A 19,515-nucleotide genomic window follows, 5' to 3' on the forward strand; every position below is an offset into this window, starting at 1 on the left:
TTCCAGTAGAATGCAGCATATCAGTTCTAAAATTAGTTTTAGGGGTCTTTCCGGATTCTAGTTTCAAGCCTTCTGCAATGCATGCTGGAGGCAATCCACAAATTCCCTCCCAGTCTCCTCTCTCAGCCCTCTGTCTTTTATGACAAAGGGAACCCTTGTACTGCAGGGGAGAAAAGCAGAGATTCAGAAGAAGGAAAAGCCATGGTTTGAATTCGTATGACAGGTAACATAGCTGTCTCAGTTCTCTGAGCTTAGTTCTCTGCACTCTTTTTAGTTCTTTTAGTTTTTCAGGAGTAGGACGGCTGCAGCTCAGGGTTATGACCGGCGCTATAGGAAGTCGCCTAACAGGTTGCTTGATACCCAATTTATGTTAAATCCTACTATGTAGGTGGTAGGCTCATCTACATATATATTATGGTCTTTATAGAAAAAGTAGCACCTTCTAAACCACAAGCTCAATTTGTAATTAGCTGTTGCTGGCTCCTTCCCTCCTTATCCGTCTTCACCTGAACCTACCTCCACTAAACCGAAGTTCTGAGAAGATCTGGAACTAAGGAAGCTGCTGATTCGGAGGCTCCTGGGCTGCTCAAAAGCCAGGGGACTCTGACCCATATCCCACCTGCTTTCTTTTCTTTCCTCTCTTCCACAAGACCTTTTAGTCACAGAGGAACCTGGGTCAACTGGTTTTCCTTCCGTCAGCTTTTCACACTGTGGTTGTGCTGTGGGAAACACCCTGGCTTCTCTTCAAGTCGGCCAGCTTGTCAGTAGTAGCACCCTGACTACCCAAAAGAAAAAAGGGGGATTTTAGAAAAAAAAAGAGAAAAAAAGGAAGGGAAAAAATGAAAAAGAAAGGAAACAAGAAAAAGAAAAGAAGTTCTGTCCTCTCATATAGTGTCTAGAGGGCAGTTTGAGATCTTCTGATAAAATGATGAATGTATTTTTTCACAAGAAACCAGTAAGGTCAGATACTCATGTGAGCTGTCCCGAGGTTTGGGAGTAGAAAGGAGAAAGAGACTTCTTTTTCTCTCATATCCTTCTGTACTGTTTCACTATTTTACCATGAATATGTATTTCTTTTATTGTATTTAAAAACAGTGAATAAAAATATATAAATGTGCATCTCTTAGAGGAGTCATTCTGTGGAAACATTTGTTTAAAACATATAAAGATGTAGAGAAAAGGATGTTCATAGTGGCATTATTTGTTATACTAAAAAAAACTGAGAGAAACTTAAATATCCATCAAAGACAAGTGGTTAAATTAGGATCCATCCATTCTGCGCTCTGTAGCCATAACATTAGTGTATACGGAGATACACACACACACATACACACATACTCTATACACACACACACACACATATCTCTATACACACACACACATACATATTTATATATATAGTGTGTGTATATATATAACATTAGTGTATATGGATATATATATATATAGTAAAAAGTAGATTTAGAGCAATAGATGAAGCATCATTTCACTTTTGGAAAAAATAATTAAATATATTAGTTTATGCAAAACTCAAAGAGATAATACAAGAAGGAATACTGCTAACACCAGCTCTCCCTTCTGGGTGGCAGAATGGCAGACTTTTGCAATGTAAGTGACATATTTCTATAATATCTGAAGTTTTTACAGTGAGCCTATCAGTTTACTAAGCAGAAAAATTAAAACAATATTTTAAAGGAGTCAGAAAAATTTTAAAACACCACAGTGTAGTACAAACGTGGCAGGTGACTAGGGGAGAATTGTCAGGGGAGCATATCAAACACCGGGCATGCAAAGTGATCAGCTCTGCCCTCGCAACCTCAGATCTCATTATCAGTAAGCGGCAGCCAGGCAGCACCTGTCACCTGCTCCTCTGTATGCATGGAGGTTCAAGTTCATGACAGGCCATCTTACGTTCTTCTTAAGAGATAGCCGTTTTCACCACAGATTCTAATGAAACAGCCCTGTATGCTTTTATGTGGGTATATTTATCTTAGAAGTGAAGCAACAATTCAGGAATAAGTTCCAAGCCTCCCTCATATTTGATAAAGATATTAGTGATCCTAGCCATTAAAAAGCATGCTTGTTTAATTCTGCTTACAATCATGGGCAGGGAGAAAAGGACTTCGACAGAAACTAAGAGCAAGAACTAAGTGCTATATGCCAGTACAACGTAGGTCATCACTATGTCCTGTACATTTTGTATCTCAGCATCTCTGGTCTCTGAATGCTCTTTCAAAGCTCTCTTTCTTTCCAGAATATCAGGATATGAGATTTTTCATGAGTTTGAAAGAGCATATTTTTACACATACTTTTGAAGCACTGGAGAGTTGGTAGCCAAAGAATGTAAATAATAACAATTTCATTGCATTTTAGGAAATAACTCCTTGCACAGAGGTGATGTTCAATTAATATTTGTTAATTGGTTGACTGAGGGAACGGCAGGTAAGACTAAATGTGCAGCAGAAAATTTATTCATGGGACTGAGACAAGGCTCTTACTAGAAATGGAGAGGCATCCATATTTAGCCAATCTCCATGTCTATCTGTAAATATATGATATCACTGAAGAGAGATAAAAGCACATAGTTTCCATTTTTTTGAGCTCAAAGTATCTTTCGAAATCATTCCATCAACATCTAACTTTTTATGTTAAATATTTCACCTCAAGGTGAAACGACTTTCTAACTTGGCTCTTATCTTTTTCATTTCTACTAATCAATTTACACTCTGAGGAGACTGAGGTCAGAATTGGAAGGCACCTTGGGGATTTCTGCAGGTCAAGGGGCAGACATAGAGGGCAGGGTCCTGCCCCCCTTCAGGCCCACTTCAAGCACAGCCTTTCCACTTCTGTCTGTTTCATATGTGGGGATGGAAATGCCATGTAGTTTTGTACTGAGGAAGGGTTCCTTGCTTTAGGAAGTTCGAAAACCACTGATCTATTCAATTATGGACAAGAAAACTAAATCCCAGATTGAATAAGGAATTGACCAAGGTCACCCAGGTTAGTTAGTGCCAGGTCTTCTTCCTATTAAACTGCCATGTTGTTGCTTCCTCACTTCATCACACTTTTCTAAAATTACAGAATTATGGTGTGTCTGAGACTTTCAGTTCTTTAGGCCCTATCTAAATTTAGAGCTGAGCCCTGACTGGTGTGACTTAGTTGGTGTGGCTCAGTTGGTTGGGCATCATCCAGCAAAGTGAATGGTCACTGGTTCAATTCCTGGTCACAGCACATGCCTGGGTTGTGGGTTCGGTCCCAAGTTGGTGTGTGAACGAGAGGCAACTGATCAATGTTCTCACACATTGAGGTTTGTTTCCCTCTCTTTCTTCCCTCACTTCCCCTCTCTCTAAATATGAATATACAAAATCTTAAAAAATAAAAATAAAATTAGAGCTGACCCCTATGGAGCAGTCAAAAATGGCTTATGTGATAGCTTTCTGTACTTAATTTGATTCTTAATAAAGACGCTTGATGATCTAACCTTTCAGATCCCCTAAGATAACCAAGCAGGGAGACTGACGTTTTGCAGAGTAGGAGGCTTTTACACACCACTTAAATCCTACTGTATAGGTGGTGGGCTCATCTACGCATACATGACTGACTTAAATCATCTTGTCTATGTATAAATTATATATTTCCCCTCTCTCTTACCATAACAATAAAAACCTATAAAAACAGTATACTTAAAAACTTACCACAACAATGGATTCTTTTTTTTTTTTTAAAATTACACATTTCCTTCTTAGAAACATAATGGTCTGATGGTTCTGGTAACTTTTGGTGGCCCTCGTATTGCTTCAGTCTCTTTGGAAGAGGATGTAGCAACAAATGGGAGAGGCCGTAAAAATTCTTATCCTATGACACTGTTATCTCATGTGTGGTACTCTATCGTAAGAGGCTGATTTTCAAAAGGAGACAGTCCTGTTTTAGGTATACTATTATATTTCAGTATTTTCACTATACCTGGAAACAACCAGAAATGCCAAACGATAGGTAATAAATTCATCAATTTGTTCAGACACATAAAATTGATAACTGTCTCTGAAATGAACCAACTCAATTATTAAAATTGATGTTTTCAGATAAGAGTTATGGAGAACATTTTTTTTGTGTGTGTAGTTTTGTTCATTTTTTAAAACAATATATGAAGGCTCGCTGCTCTGTCTTTTCAGATTAATCAAAGTGGGTTTAACCTGATTCTTACTTGATATTGGTCCTTGCTGCTATAGACTGCCTGAGCTCAGTGTTGGTCTTGAGGCAAGTTAGATACCAGGTGTTCTTCCACTGAAACATGGAGTAGAATGATTCTGGACCACATGCCCCCAGGAAGAGGGATATAGTAATAAAATTAAAACACAAAGCAACTGACGGACAACTCAGAGATGCCCATAGTATACGACACAATAGATCAGAAGAATTCATCAACCTAGCCAGTGATTTTCAGCCGGCGTGCTGCAAGAATTTCAAAACACACAATACCCGACTATTTAGTCAGGGGTACTGACCTCTTTTTCCTTAGCTTTTCAAATAAAAAAAACAATGACAACAGCCAACACAACAATAGCCATCCGGTGTGAATAAATCAAAATTATACCTTTTCTTTGTCAATTGGCAAAAAATATATTTGTTGGTGTGCCACAGAATTTTAGTAATTACAGTAATTCATGTGTGCCATGAGATAAAAAAGGTTGAAAATCGCTGATCCAGACGACCAGAGTAGCCTCAACTGGCTTCTTGGCTTCTACTCATGCTTCTCATATAATCTGTCATCCTCACAGACGTCAGATATAAATTGCTTCTCTGACCACCCTTCTTCCCAGTCAGCCCCAGCATACTACTTAGTTTTTCCACAGAACCTACCACAGTCTGTATCTGCCCCATGTATTTAGATACCTATGTGTTGTCTGTCTCCTCTACTAGCGTGTGAGATTGTGAGGGCAGACACCTTATCTTGATTATAACCACTGTAATCCTAGCATGTAACACAGAGTCTGGCACTTAGTAGGTGCCCATGAAATGTTTGCTGAACAAATGAATAAATCTAAATATACCAAAACAGAAACATTTCTTTGATACAGTGTTAAGTAAAAATAAGTACATACATAAAAATAAGAAAGCTTTGGCACCATACAGGGTAGGGCAAAAGTAGGACTACAGTTGTGCGTATAGGACACAGAGTTTATTCTTGTATTACTATTTATTAGTTAATATATTATTTTCCATATGAATAACTGTAAACCTACTTCTGCCCCACCCTGTATAGGTAATTTTGGGGGAAAAAATGTACTGTACTATTTGAATTTTTATTAACTGGTAGATATAATTTCTGTGACTTTTTACATATAAAAATACAAATAAATTTATATTTATAAATTGACAAATATTAAAATACAGTGAGAAACCTGCTTATAAATAACTTTAAGTTAATGGGGATTCAATGGCAACATAAGACTTGGGATCAGGTTCTTATTCTATTGACATACTGATAATTTTTACTGAATTTCCAGAAACCAAGCAGCCATCTGATCTAGAACAGGAGTTTTACATGCATGGGAAACCATTTCAGAGCTTCTGTTCCCTCCCCTGGGTCGCTCTAAGTGAGGTTCCCAGCGTCATGAAGGCAACCCCAGACTGATGTCTGGATGCTAATTTTGTCTTGGAAGAGCTTCCTTCCACAGGCCTAATAACTCATGGGTGAGTGGAAGAATTTATCACTGGTTAGTTAAGGAAATGGGAGAATGAGAATTTTCTATTTGGCTGATGAAAATTTAAGAAGAACTATAAAATGGTTTCCCATGGGGTCCATTACTAAGTTTGAAATGATGATGTCCATGGACCTCATGCTTCAGGAGACTTGTGCTTTCTATTTAAACCTTTCTCCCAGACTGAGTCAGGAACTAAGCCCTCACATTTTTAGTATTGTTCTGTGGCCTATTTTTCCTGCAGAAACTCATTAATGGATGAGTCAGTCCCTGAGCAGTAAGAATCAAACCTAATTTTAATGCAGGAGTATTTCCTTCCAAAACAAAAATTCTCTAGCCTGGGGCTGTCTCCATAAAGCATTAACATCACATCACACAGGCAAGTATCTATTCACAAAGAAACTCCATTAAGGCAGACATGGCAACTGCACATGTTTTGCCTTGAGTGGCTTGCATTGCAAAGAACTCAGCTTTGTATTCTTACTTTTCTTTGCCCGGCTAGACAAGGCCCATGGTCTTAGCTCCCAGATGCTCTTCTGGATTCAATTTGAGTTATACGATTCACTCACTGAGTATTTACTGACTACCCCTGCATCTCAGGTTGATGATGCGGTGATGAGCATGCAAGATCCCTGGTCTCAGGGCACACCTTCCAGTGGATGTGCAGACAGAAAACAAACAAGGGAGCACATCAATAGATGCACTGAAGCATCTATTGCTTTAGAAGAATAAAAGAAAGAGACTTTGGGGGAAATATTTAAAGATATGGGAAACAATAAAGAATCAGCCCTGCAAAACTCTGAGGTGTTCCTGACAGTGAGAACGGCTAATGCAAAGACGCTGCACTTGCAGGACCCTGAGAATGAGCACCCTCCTCAAGTGTGCTTCTCCCTTGCTCACCCGAGCCCTGACCCTGTATAAAGTCCCTAGGAGGAGCACTAGCTTGGGGTGTCCAAGATTCAGAAAGAAGGCGGATGGGATAGGAGCATGATGGATACAGGGAAATGTGATGTCAAATAAAATCAGAAAGGCGGTTAGGGACCACAAGATGAAGAGTCTTGTAGGTGATAAAATTTGTTTGAATACTCTAAACAGCTATGGAGGGCTTTAACGTAGGGGAAAATATCTGCTTTATCATGCTAAAAGTTTATTCCAGGTTTTGCATGGATAATGGATCGTACAGAGTGTCAAGTGTCACTGAGAGCCCAGCCAGGAGACAACTCCGTCATGGAGGAATGAGGTGGAGAGAGATCATGACTGCTGAAAGTCGCAAGCAAAAGTGCTCAGGTAGCTTTAAGAATATTCTCTGCAAAGGGTTTAGCTGTAAAAGGCAAGGAAGGAAGGGGAAGACAAAGTGGAGGAAAGAAGAGAACAAAGTCGCTTGGTTCTGTTAGAAAGAGTTGGGGTGGTGTGGCTGGCCTACTTCTTGGTCCCTGCATGTATGTCTCTGACCCAGCTCTTAAAATTCCAGCCTCCTGATCCTCCTCTTCCTCAGTCCAAAGCCAGACCATGAACTGCTATCTCGGCGGAGTCTTATTTATTACTCCTACACTCAAGGATTTCCTGGGTAAAATCCTATATCACTTGCTTTGTTCTCCGTTCTTTTGTCTTTGAGCTTGGTTTTGTGAAGGTTCGTTTGTGTAGCTCTAACCTCTTCAACTGTATCTATGCCTAATGCCCTTCTTCCTTCCTTTCTTCCCTCCTCCCTCCTTTTCTTCCTTCCACAAATAATTAGTGAATAAATAATATGTGCCAGGCACTGTACTAGACATTGGTGGTGCCATCTTTAGCAAATTGGGTGCCAACCCTCGAAAAGCTTATTATCTAACAGAGGGTGGGGTGGGGTAACAATACAATAATCGTACTAATGAGAGGGTAACTACAACTTTGGCATGTGCTCTGAAGAAAGAGTATGTGTGCATTACTGTGGCAGAGCCTAAAAAAAGGAGATGACCTAGTCCAGGGAAATCAAGGAAGGTGTCCCCAGGCAAGCAACATTTAAAGTGGGGGCTTTAAAGTTGAAGAAAATCTTGTGTGGTTAGATCCCAGAAAGATAGGAGAAAGAGGGACATGAGCTGAATTAAAAGAAACCATGTTGTAGATGCTGGTGTTTACTTTCAGGGCAAAAGAGAGAACCACAGCAGGAACAAGTCAGCTGCTGATGAGGGGCATCAGGACATGATCACTGTCACTATGTTAAATGCTCACACTGGTTACTGTGTGGAGAATGGAGTGGGGGGCGGTATAAAGTGTGTGCAAGGAGACAGGAGGTGGCCGCTGTCCCAGGTAAGAGTTGCTGGCAGCCTTCATGAGAAAGGTGACTGTAGGAAATGGAGAGAAGTAGACGGATTCTAGAGGAACTTAGAAGGCTCTCCTTTCTTTGTGGGCACATAGTAGGGCTCCCTGAAGTGAATAAAAACAAGCATTTGGTCTGGAGTCTGTGTGGAAATGATAGCGCTCATGACACACTTCATTGCAGAAGAACCACATGGCGTGGGTTGCTGACTTCCAGGAGTGTTCTTACTTTGTGGACTTCAGAGCAAGAAGGCATTTCCCACTTTGTAATAGCCTAGTGGAGTCTCCAATGACCTACGAGTAACAACTGCTAATACTAATAAGCTTCATTAACCAGGGAGGCTGTGTAGGCTCTGGAGACATATAGAACCTCACGCAAGTTATTTAAACTTGCTTGGCTTCAGTTTCTTGATCTGTAAACTGGACTAATGATAGTACCTAATTTGTAGGGTGATTGTAAGAACTAGGTGAAATAACCCACATTTAGCACAGTGTCTGACACATGGTAAGTGCTCGGTAAATATTAGTTCCTATTATTATTAAAATAATGGGTGACTTCCATCTCATTAAGAGTAAAGATCAAGTAGGATTGTTTAATCATTTTAAAACATGTAAATAGCTTTCTGGAGTGCCATAGAGCTTTAAGCAACTTACATGAAGACATACAAGCTCTTCAGTGATGGAACTGGCCTTTGGTGTTGACACAGATTTGTCTAACACCAAAAGCAGTGGTTTTGACCACTATGCAGTCATCTCTACCTATCATTTTTAATTTAGGATAGATGCATGTTACAAGAGCTGGTTCGGCTGCTAGATCAGACTGTACCAGGGGTGTCCAACCTGTGGCCTGCAGGCTGTATGTGGCCCAGGATGGCTATGAATGCGGCCCAACACAAAACTATAAATCTACTTAAAACATTATGAGATTTTTTTGTGATTACATGTCACAATGTATTTAATGTGTGGTCCCAAACAACTCTTCTTCGTCCAGTGTGGCCCAGACACGCCAAAAGGTTGGCTACCCATGCTAAGCTAAAGGGAAAAGTCCATGAGGAGTGGTGACCCTTATCCAGACAGTGACTAGAAGGTGATCACCCTGTCCCACATCAATGGTAATGGCTTCAATGCCATAGTAAGCACAGTAAGCTCGATTCCTAAGGTACAGAGCCGTGAAAATCAGGAAGCCTTTCCAGTTCTCCCAAGGGCCTTTCAGAAGATTGAGATGGTACTATTACAGTGCCAAGCTTATAACATACTTTGTCACGAAATACTCAACATCACTTGAGGTAAGGGGTATTGGGGCTCTTCCTTTACAAATAGGAAACAGAGGCTTTAAAATGTTAAATATTTTGCCCATATCGAGAAAGTGATAGAGGCAGCATTTGAATACAGCTCTGGTTGTCTGCACTGGCCTCACCAAGCTGTGATGCTTGTTTCTATCCATGCTGTCCTGTCCAGCCCATCCTTACTCAAAGTACCTGAGTCCCTCTCTTTTACTCCTGAAAAGGACCTGGTGTTAGTCGTGTGCAACTATGCGTGTTGCTCACTTGATGTGTTACCTCTCCAGAGATTATTTGTATTTAGCTGCTGATGGTGTGCTGGAAATGGCTTGTACTGGCTCATGAGAGCTGACTGTTAAATCTTCAGGAATTTTGTGAGCCAGTAGATATCACATCAGCAGTTTGAAATTGGCCATGATGGGAGTATTTATATGAGAGAAAGCGGCAAACACTTTGAATTGGGCTCCGCCATACTCTACTGTCTCTACCACTCCGATGGTTGTTAAATGTTTACCAACACACCACTAGGCCCTAATTTTTCATTGTCTTCTGTTAAAAAAAAAAAAAGTCAGGCATCGGGGACCACTTAGCAAAGAAATTGGCAAGCAGAGGGAAGCGTCTGAAATCATGCCTACCAGCAAGCCACCACCTGCCCACTCTTATGCTTCTTTCTGGCCCACTGCTCGAGCAGGACCAAGGAGCCTTCTGGCCCTGCTTAAAACACTCGCACATCTTAATATAGGAAACAGACACCAGAACGAAATCCATGTTAAAAGGAAACACTCAACCAGTATTATAGTGACAATAGGCATGGATATTTAAAGTTAGAAAAAAACATATTTAGTTTGCAGAACTACAGAATTTGTCCCTGAATAGGTAGGACTGTTTTTCATAGGATGTCATAAATATAGAATTTTAGAGCTTCAAGGAACACAATTTTACAAATGAGAAAAGAGAGAGGGACGATGATTAGCCCAGCATCACACATCTCATGATGCATGTATATTTCTCCCCCACAGACTTGTATTTAGCCACAGAATCAAAGGAATTCAGAATCCTGATATTAAGCTTGACTTTAAAGAGTCCTTTATCATTTCCCTTCATTTGAAAATAAGTGTATTATTCCAACCTGTTGGCTTCTTCAGAGAGATGATGATAGCACAAATAGCTAATTTTTAATTATGCACTTACAGGTGACAGGACTTATCTAAGCACTTTATATGTTAAGTTGAACTACATGAAATTGTTAATATCAGACCTTTTTTGATCTACTAAATGGTGATTTCAAATAGTTTAATCTAAATATATTTTCTTTATTAATCTTTACCATCATTCCATGACGTGAATACTATTATCGCACCAAGTTTATAGATGGGAATAACAAAGCTTTAATTTAAAAACAAAAAGTTTTGGCTTGGCTGGGTAGCTTAGTTAGTTAGAGTATTGTCCTGATATGCCAAGGTTGCGGGTTTGATCCCTGGTCAGGGCACATACAAGAATCAACCAATGAATGCATAGAGAAGCAGAACAACAAAGTGCTGTTTCTCTCTCTCTCAAAATCAATAAATAAACATTTAAAAAATAAAATCATCAAAAACAAAAAGTTTCTTCTCACAAGGGTAAGTGCTATTCTTATTTATGGGTGATGCACAATGTAGTCGTGTGTACAGATTAATGGCCCTAAACAATGGCACACATGTAGCGCATGAATATAAGCCATAGACCCTAGAAAACAAGAACTGGGATGACCGTGCCTCATATGTCTGCTATATTTCACATAGAAATGTTAGAAACTTGAGCTCAGGGCTCCCCAGAATGAATTAATTGCCCTGGAACTTTTATGCTCAAAAGAAAAGGCAGAGTGATTTTACAGCATTGTTGTCATGCAAATTACAACCAAGACAATTTTGAATAGAGACCATCTTATGGTGTGATTATTTGCAAATAATATTTTCTTGAACTCACAACTAAACAGTTCACAAACAGCAACGCTGCTCAGAAATAATTAGTGCTAACTCAGTGTGATGATGCTCTATTGAGTCAGAAAAACAAATTGGTGAAAACTGTAAAATGGGCTTAAAAGAAAACATTTAAAGGCAAATGACTACTCTTTCAATACGAAACAAGAATTGCTAATATGCTGTGCACAGGAAGAAACTGATGAATGGCATATGCTTTATTGGCTCTATATGATGAATCCTCCAAATAAAAAACTTACCTACTGGCTCTCTATTAATTTAATCAACAAATATTTACTGAGTATCTACCCAAGGGAACTTGCACATAAGTAACTCCATATGCTTTCTGATTGATGGCTGATTGTTATTAGTATGCATCTGCTGACAAGAAGCATGTGTTTTCACCTTTGAAAAAAGGCAGTATTATTTCACCTGGAACTCCGTAACACAGGATTTCATTTCATTGAACACTTCAGAACAACCCAGAATCATGCCTACACCTACTAAGTCTGCTCCCAGCAAGGACCTGGAGCATCTTTGTCTCTAACTGATCCCCTAATGTTATTTCCCTTCATTAAAATATAGATGAAAACCCATGTCCCACTTTGCTAATGACAGAAAAATAATACAATGATAAAGTAAGTAATCTAACATGCTTTATAAAATTGCTGAGAAATGCTAACCAAGTGCAACTTCACAGAAATAAGGATTTTTTAAAAAGACTGCAGTGTTTGTAGGTGGTGTTTCCAGTCCTTTCATTTAATACAGAAAGAGCCTGACACAGAAGGCGGAGTCATCGGGCCACACTCACTCGCCTGGAGGCAAGTCGAGCTTGGTCTCCTGGTCCCCTGTCCAGTGCTTTTTGTACCAAACTACATAGTTTTGATCCTTCATCTTGCTCTTGTTATTATTGATGTTATGGAATATAAGGATGTCTTTAGATATAAAAAAAGACTGACTTAGCTAGGCAGCTGTAATCATCTGGATAAGAACAGCTGGTCGATATGGCATAACACTTTGTACAGGATAACCCTAGTCTCCTGAGAAGTTTTTAAGGGATAAAAAGGTTTACCAATGTGCCTTGCAAATTTTAGGCAATTAAATGCCCAGGGAATACCATCCCAAGCTATCAGGTGAGGGATGACCATTGAGACAAATAGAATTAAATTTACAAGACTGTTGACACCGAACCCATCATGTAACCATCCCAAGTACTGGTTTCATCCAGTATAACATTAAGGAAACTGGGAAAGATCATCACTCAAGTTTCAATGATTGATATTTTATTAATCCATGTCCCATAAAATGTAACATATTTCAAATGAAGTTTAAATTCTATCCAGTCATAACATTTGCCATGTGAAATATTATAATGCAAGCATTAAACTCAAACTTGAAGGGCAAAATAGGTAGTAAATATTAAGTTTACTCTTGTATAGTTTTTAGAACTGAAAGCACCTACTACAAACACCCCACCTCTTGACTTGTCTCCACGTTCTCTTCAGATTACTCTCATTGTACTTTTTAGGTCGTTACAACAAGTATGTGTGTGTCCCGCTGCCCTTACTTTATTCCATGTATATCCCTCATGATTCAGCCCCATCTAAATAGAAAATACTGTCTTAAAAAAATGCAAAAAAAGCAAAGTTCTCACATACCCCATGACGGTCCTCAAAGTATGCCAGGCTGGTTTTGGTTAAAACAAAGAAGCGGACTTTAAAGTTCGAGGGAGAAGTTCTTCTCTTTTGTTGGGATTTCTTGATGAGCTGTTCTTCTAGGAGGATAAAGTTGTTCATGATCCAGCTCTTGAAAAGTGCTGTGCCTTGAGCATCAGCTCTCAGCACAAGCTGAGGAAACAGCTTCAGAGCAGGAATGTGATGGGGAGGCAGTTGATCCTGAGAGAGTTGTTCAAAGACACCTTGCCTCCAACGTTATCTTTCTATCAGTGTTCAGTCAACATCGCTGAGCTGCTTCTCTGATGTCAAAGGCCATAACCACATCCTTTCGAAATTCACAACACTAAGAGGCATATGTAAAAAAAAAAAATACATATATTCTTGGCTGTATGGTTTGCAAATGATATTTGAAAAACCTTAGACTTGAAATGATATGAAGGACTGGAGTTTAATCTTTATAGTTCCTGGTGCAGCCCTTCTAACAATTAAGGCATGTAGCAGCAGGGGTAGGAACAGGGGTTCTGCAGCCAATGGGCATAGTTTGTGTATCAGTTTCCTGCTGCTGCTGTAACAAATTATTACAAACTCAGTGGCTTGCAAATTTATTTTACCATTCTGTAGTTCAGAAGTCCAAAATGAGTCTCGCTGGTCTAAAATCAAGATGTCAGCAGAGTTGGAATCCTTTCTAAAGGTTCTCTAGGGTAGAATCTGTTTCCTTGCCCTTTCCAGCTTTTAGGATCACCGGCATTCCTTGGCTTATGGCCCTCTTTCTCCATCTTCAAAGCCAACAACAAAGAGCAGGTCAAGTCCTCTCATCTCATACAACTGAAAGCTCTTCTTCTGCCTCCCTCTCCTATACACAAGGACCCTTGAGATTACCTTGGGACTGCCTGGATAAGCTAAAATCGCCCCTTTATGTTAAGATCAGTTATTAGTGAGCTTAATTGCATTTTATATCTTAATTCCTCTTTGCCATGTAACCTAACATATGCACAGGTTCCTGGGATCGGGACATGGGCACCTGTAGGGGAGCCATTGTTCTACCTACCACAGCACAGATTCTGGCTCCTAACTGGCTGGGAGACTGCAGGCAAATTACTCAAGAGCTACAAGCCCCATTTTTCCCATCTCTAAGAAAGAATAACTGAGCTCCTACTCAAGGCCCTGCAGGGCTGTTCCCAGCCTCATCTCACACCTTGCTCATGCGGTCTTACTTCAGCCCGCATGCACGCTCCTTATGCTGCTTCAAACATCTGTTCATTTTACCTAAAAACATCTTTCCTCCCTATTTTGCCTGATTAACTCTAAATCATACTGCAAGTCTCAGTCTACATGTCACTTCCTCAGGGAAGTCTTCCTGGCTTTCCTAAGTCAAATCCACCAATTATACCCAGATGGCACCTTGTATGTTTCTCTTCACACCACTTAAGATAGTTGTAATTGTACATTTTGAAGGGTGAATTTTGGATTAATGTCTGGCTCCCCAACTAGTCTAGAATGTCCATGATGGTCAGGATTATGTGTGATTTGGCTCACCATTATATACTCAACAACTGTCCCAGTGCCTAGCACGTAAAAAGGATGTTAAGAAAAATTGTGTTGAGTGAATCACCAAAGAGGGTGGGACAGTTGAAAGAGACAAGGAGCATAAAACACTTAAGAAAAATATATTGAAGTTTTTTAAAAAATTTAAATAAAAGCCCATAGGAATCGCTCTATGTCACAGGTAGATACTTTCTTTTCTACCCCAAAACTTAGTGGAAAAGCAGAAAATCAGTAAATCATCCAGAATGGCACAATAAACAAAGCGTGTATGGGCTCTGAACACAGACAAAGGTATGTTGAAATCCCATTTCTCTCACTTACTAAGCTGTTTATATCCAAGGGAGCTAACTATCCTCTCTGATCCATAGCCTCCTTATGAGGGCCCTTTTGAGAACTGAATCCCATAAACTCTGTGAAAGGTGGATGCTAAATATCTTGCCTTAGAATTAGTACTTGTTTGAAGTATAGCATGTAAGTCCTAATTCTAGCTTGAATAACCAAGAAATCTGTTTGTAAGCAGAGATGACATATACTGGACAGAGATGAATAATAAAGCAAAACAATCAATATTGCTATACAGGAGTGCAGTTATCTAAAATTTATTTTAAAACATAAATGATCAGTGAGCAGATTATAGCATAATTTTGTTTCATATACTGGAAGCCCGAGCATAATCAAGGTGGTGGGGAAGGGGGCACTTTAAATGATCCTTCCTCCCCCATTCTGGGGTTTTAAGGCATATTCCTAAAAGAAAGGGGTAGTTTTCTGTTGTTGTTGCAGAGTTGTTTTTCTTCTGAATATGGGCCTGAGACAGTACCCGCTCTCCCCTTCTTCCCAGGTAACCGACTTCCTAAAAGTTACCTGGATATCTGGTCAGCCAGAATAAAGGTTACATTTTTCAGCCATGTAACTGTTTTCTAACTAATGGAACATAGCAGAAGTGATGAGCACGACTTCCAAGAAGTATCCTTAAGGGCAATCATCATATCATTTTTATTCTCTTTTTCCTTCTTCCTGCTGGCTAGAGTATGGATATGTTTGTTGGAGCTGGAGCAGCTATATTATATCATGAGGTGAAAATTATAAGTTGAGAGGAATGGCATGTAGGATAGAAGGCTTTTGGGATCCTGATGACCTTGGATCTTCCATCCCAGCCTGGGAGCACTTTTTTTTTTTTTAACATAAAGAAAAATAAAATTCTATTTTCTAAGCCCTCGTTATTTTGAAGTTCTGTCATAAGCAACAAACCTAATTCCAACTAATGCAATGCTATATTCCAAACTAGACTGTAAACTCCTTTGAGAAGGGTAGATTTGTACCTGGTTTGTTCAGGTTGAAAGATTTACAGACTTCACCAAGTATCTGAGGCGGGAAAGCAAAATATCATCAGTAGGTATTATGATAGGAACTTTCATTTGCCAAGTCTCCATGGAGTGCAGTCATAAGTAACTTTATTCTCTCTCTCATAGCCCCTTCAAATCCACTCGCTGGGATTTGTCTTTGTCCTCACCTAAATGTAACCCAATATTTTCCCTATTACTTTCAAGAAAACATACATAAAGAAAAATAATCCTGCTTTGGTTTAAAAAGTTCAGTTCATAGGAACCAAATTCAAGAAGCTCTTACTAATCAAAGGTGAAAGAATCTGGGCATCAAAAAATCAGTAATGGCAATGACCTGAATAACAGACAAAATGTTAACATCATGAATTCATAAGATATTTGAAGAAAAATCCCAACCCATCGATGCTGGAGAACCAATTTATTATTCTGAAAACTGGGGAACAAAGGAAAAAAATAAACTCTAGTTCTGTTTTTCCTGAGGAACTCTATCTCAGTTTAGTAATCAAGTATTTAATAAGAGAAAGTCCTTTAGTGAAGAATTCCAGCAGATAAATAAAGGAGTGATAGACTATTACCACTTTGCAATCCTGATGATATAATAGATCTGGGCAACTGTCATCAATTAACTACTAAAATCATTATGTAAAAAGCCACTAGGGAAATGTGTAATTTATATACTAGACTGATAACAGTGTAACACACTGATCAATCTTAACATCACACAAAGAGAGAAAACTAGACATTCTATTTCCTGATGTGATGCAGTAGGAAGCACAGGAAACACCTACGCAAGGGTCTTGCCAAAAAAAAAAAAAAAAATCAAACATGAATCTCTTTAAACCTCTAGATCTATATCCAAATTTGCAGGAAACATAGGAGGTGGAGGAACATGACAAATGCATGGAGATACAAGTGGATAAGTCCCAAATACACAAATGACCCGTGTCTGCAATAATTAAGTCAGAGGGAGAACCTATGGATTGAGACTTTTTGAGAGACATGTCAAGCATAGGATGATTTTGTTCTGATGTAGTCAAGCAAATTAATTGTGTAAAGACATTATGAGACAATTAGAAAATCAGAACACTGCATATTTCATGATTAATCATCATTGCTTATTAATCAAAATTTAATTATTATTTTTAAAGGTGTAGTAATGGCACCATTGTTATGATACCTTTATCTTTATTTTCCACAGAAACATACTGAAATAACTATTGATAAAATAATAGAATGTATGAGATTTGCTTTGTTAGAATCCAGCGGAGAGGGACAAATAGGTAGGGAAGGGGATGAAAACTGGCCATGAGTTGAAAATTGAAGCTGGGGACTTCCGGTCAAGATGGCAGTGTGGCCAGACATGGCTCACCTCTTGCCACAACCACATCAAAATTACAACTAAAATATAGAACACCCATCACTCGGAACCATCAGACATCAAGTTGAATGGAAGTCTTAACAATTACAGAATTAAAGAAACCACATCCATCCAGACTGGTAGGAAGGGCACAGATATGGATTGGGCTGGTCCCACACTCACATGTGGTGGATAAAAATTTGGAAAAAGTATTTTGGCAGTGAGGAGTCCTGGTCCCTCACCAGGGTTCCAGTGCCAGGAAGATAAGTCCCCAGAACTCCTGTCCGTAAAAAGCAGCAGGGACTGAGTTGGTGGAAGAAACTAATAGAGCCCCAAGTAGTTCCTCTTAAAGAAGGGGATGGGTCAAGTCAAGGAACATATATAAAGAACCCATGGACAAAGCCAAAGGCGGGTAGGATTGAGGGTGGGAGGTGGGGGTGGGGGGAGCAGGAGAAAGTGGTGGCGGAAAAATGGAGACACTGTACTTGAACAACAATAAAAAAAGGAAAAAATACAGTACACAGATCATGTATTATAAAATTGTACACTTGAAACCTATATATTCTTATTAACCAATGTCACTCCAATAAATTCAATTAAAAAATAAAGAAAAAAAACCCACACATGGACTCACGGACTCAGACTCATTGCCTTTGAGCTCTAGCATTGGGGTAGCAGATTGAAAGGCACCAGTGGCATACTGGGAGAAACTGAAGTGCCTGGCATCAAGGTGAGCAGAGGCCATTGTCCCTTTTCTAAGCCCCTCCCCCCTACCCCCACAGAGTTGGCAAGCTGGCGCCATATCTGAGACTCTATTAACCTGGCTAATGCTGTTTGACTTGCCTTGGAGATCCCCGGAGACTCTGCCTATCCAACTTACGGCCCACCCAAGCTGCTTTTCCATATGAATGGCTGGTCTTGCTCATACTGCACACCTTCATAAATCCTCTCAAATGAGAAAGAACTGGTTTCAGTAAGTCCCAGGCCCAGCACTAGCAGCAGCCAGCCTAGTTTCACAACTTGGCTTTGCCTGGGAATCTCCAAGCCCAGCACAAGTAGCAGTCATCTCAGATTGCTTTATAGCTCAGGCAGAGTGGCCCTGGGCAAAACATAGGTAGGGACTGACCTTGGCCTGGATCAGCCAGGGAAAATGCAGGGCCAATGCACCCAGTGGACAGCTACAGACGACATCAGAGCACCACGATCCTGCCCTTGCACAGCTGATCCCCCATGGAAGAAGGAGGTTTGTGGTCAGTGGTCACAGCCAGTCCTTGCAGCTAACTGGCTGGGTTAATCATTCCAAGGCTCAACACAGGAAGAGGGTGTACTCAGTCCACCAGAAGGGCACAATTTGAGTACCCAGTTTTGGTCATAGGGAAGGCTGTGCCACTGGACCCTGCAGGACACCTACTACATTAGGCCACACTACCAAGACATGGAGTCAAAGCAGCTCTACCTAATACATAGAAACAGACACAGGGAAGCTGCCAAAACAAGGAGACAAGAAGCATGGCACAAATGAGAGAACAGATCAAACTCCAGAAAAAGAGCTAAACAAAATGAAGATAAACAATCTATCAGATGCAGAGTTCAAAACACTGGTTATAAGGATGCTCAAGGAACTTAGTGAGGACCCCAGCAGCATGAAAAAGATCCAGTCGGAAACAAAGGATACACTAATTGAAATACAGAACAATTTACAGTGAAACAACAGTAGAGTGGATAAAGCTGAGAATCAAATCAATGATTTGGAAAACATAAGGGAGAAAAAAAAAACAACCAATCAGAACAACAAGAAGAAAAAAGAATTAAAAAAATGAGGATAGTTTAAGCAGCCTCTGGGACAACTTCAAGAGGTCCGACATTCACGTCATAGGAGTGCCAGAAGAAGAAAAGAAAGAGCAAAGAATTGGAAAGCTATTTGAAAAAATAATGAAAAAAACCTTCCCTAATTTGGTGAAGGAAATAGACATGCGAGCCCAGGAAGCACAGAGTCCCAAAGAAGATGTATGCAAAGAGGCCCACTCCAAGGCAGATCACAATTAAAATGCCAAAGGTTAAAGATAAAAGAGAATCTTAAAAACAGCAAGAGAAAAGAAGTTAGTTACCTACAGGGGAGTTCCCGTAAAACTGTCAGCTGATTTCTCAAAAGAAGCTTTGCAGGTTAGAAGGGATTGGCAAGATACATTCAAAGTTATGAAAAGCAGGGACTTAGAGCCAAGATTGCTCTACCCAGCAAAGCTATCATTTAGAATCAAAGGGAAAATAAAGAGTTTCCCAGACAAGAAAAGACTAAAGGAGTTTATCATCACCAAGCCACTATAATATGAAATATTAAAGGGATTTCTTTAAGAAAAAG

The 19,515-nt window shown here is 39.7% G+C and overlaps 1 protein-coding gene across 2 annotated transcripts in view; it reads right to left on the reverse strand.

Moving 5' to 3' along the window:
* ITK (IL2 inducible T cell kinase) overlaps positions 1-13,031 on the reverse strand; it is a 51,005-nt gene extending 37,974 nt beyond the window's left edge. For both annotated transcript variants that reach the window (XM_054567896.1, XM_054567897.1), the window contains exon 1: positions 12,894-13,031. In XM_054567896.1, the coding sequence (XP_054423871.1) occupies positions 12,894-13,031 (138 nt within the window). The remainder of the gene's footprint in view (positions 1-12,893) is intronic.
* Between the last annotated feature and the right edge of the window lie 6,484 nt (positions 13,032-19,515).

The sequence above is a fragment of the Pteronotus mesoamericanus genome, unplaced genomic scaffold (genome assembly GCF_021234165.1).
Source record: "Pteronotus mesoamericanus isolate MK-2021 breed Mesoamerican mustached bat unplaced genomic scaffold, CSHL_Meso_final contig_2, whole genome shotgun sequence".
NCBI classification, from domain to species: domain Eukaryota; kingdom Metazoa; phylum Chordata; class Mammalia; order Chiroptera; family Mormoopidae; genus Pteronotus; species Pteronotus mesoamericanus.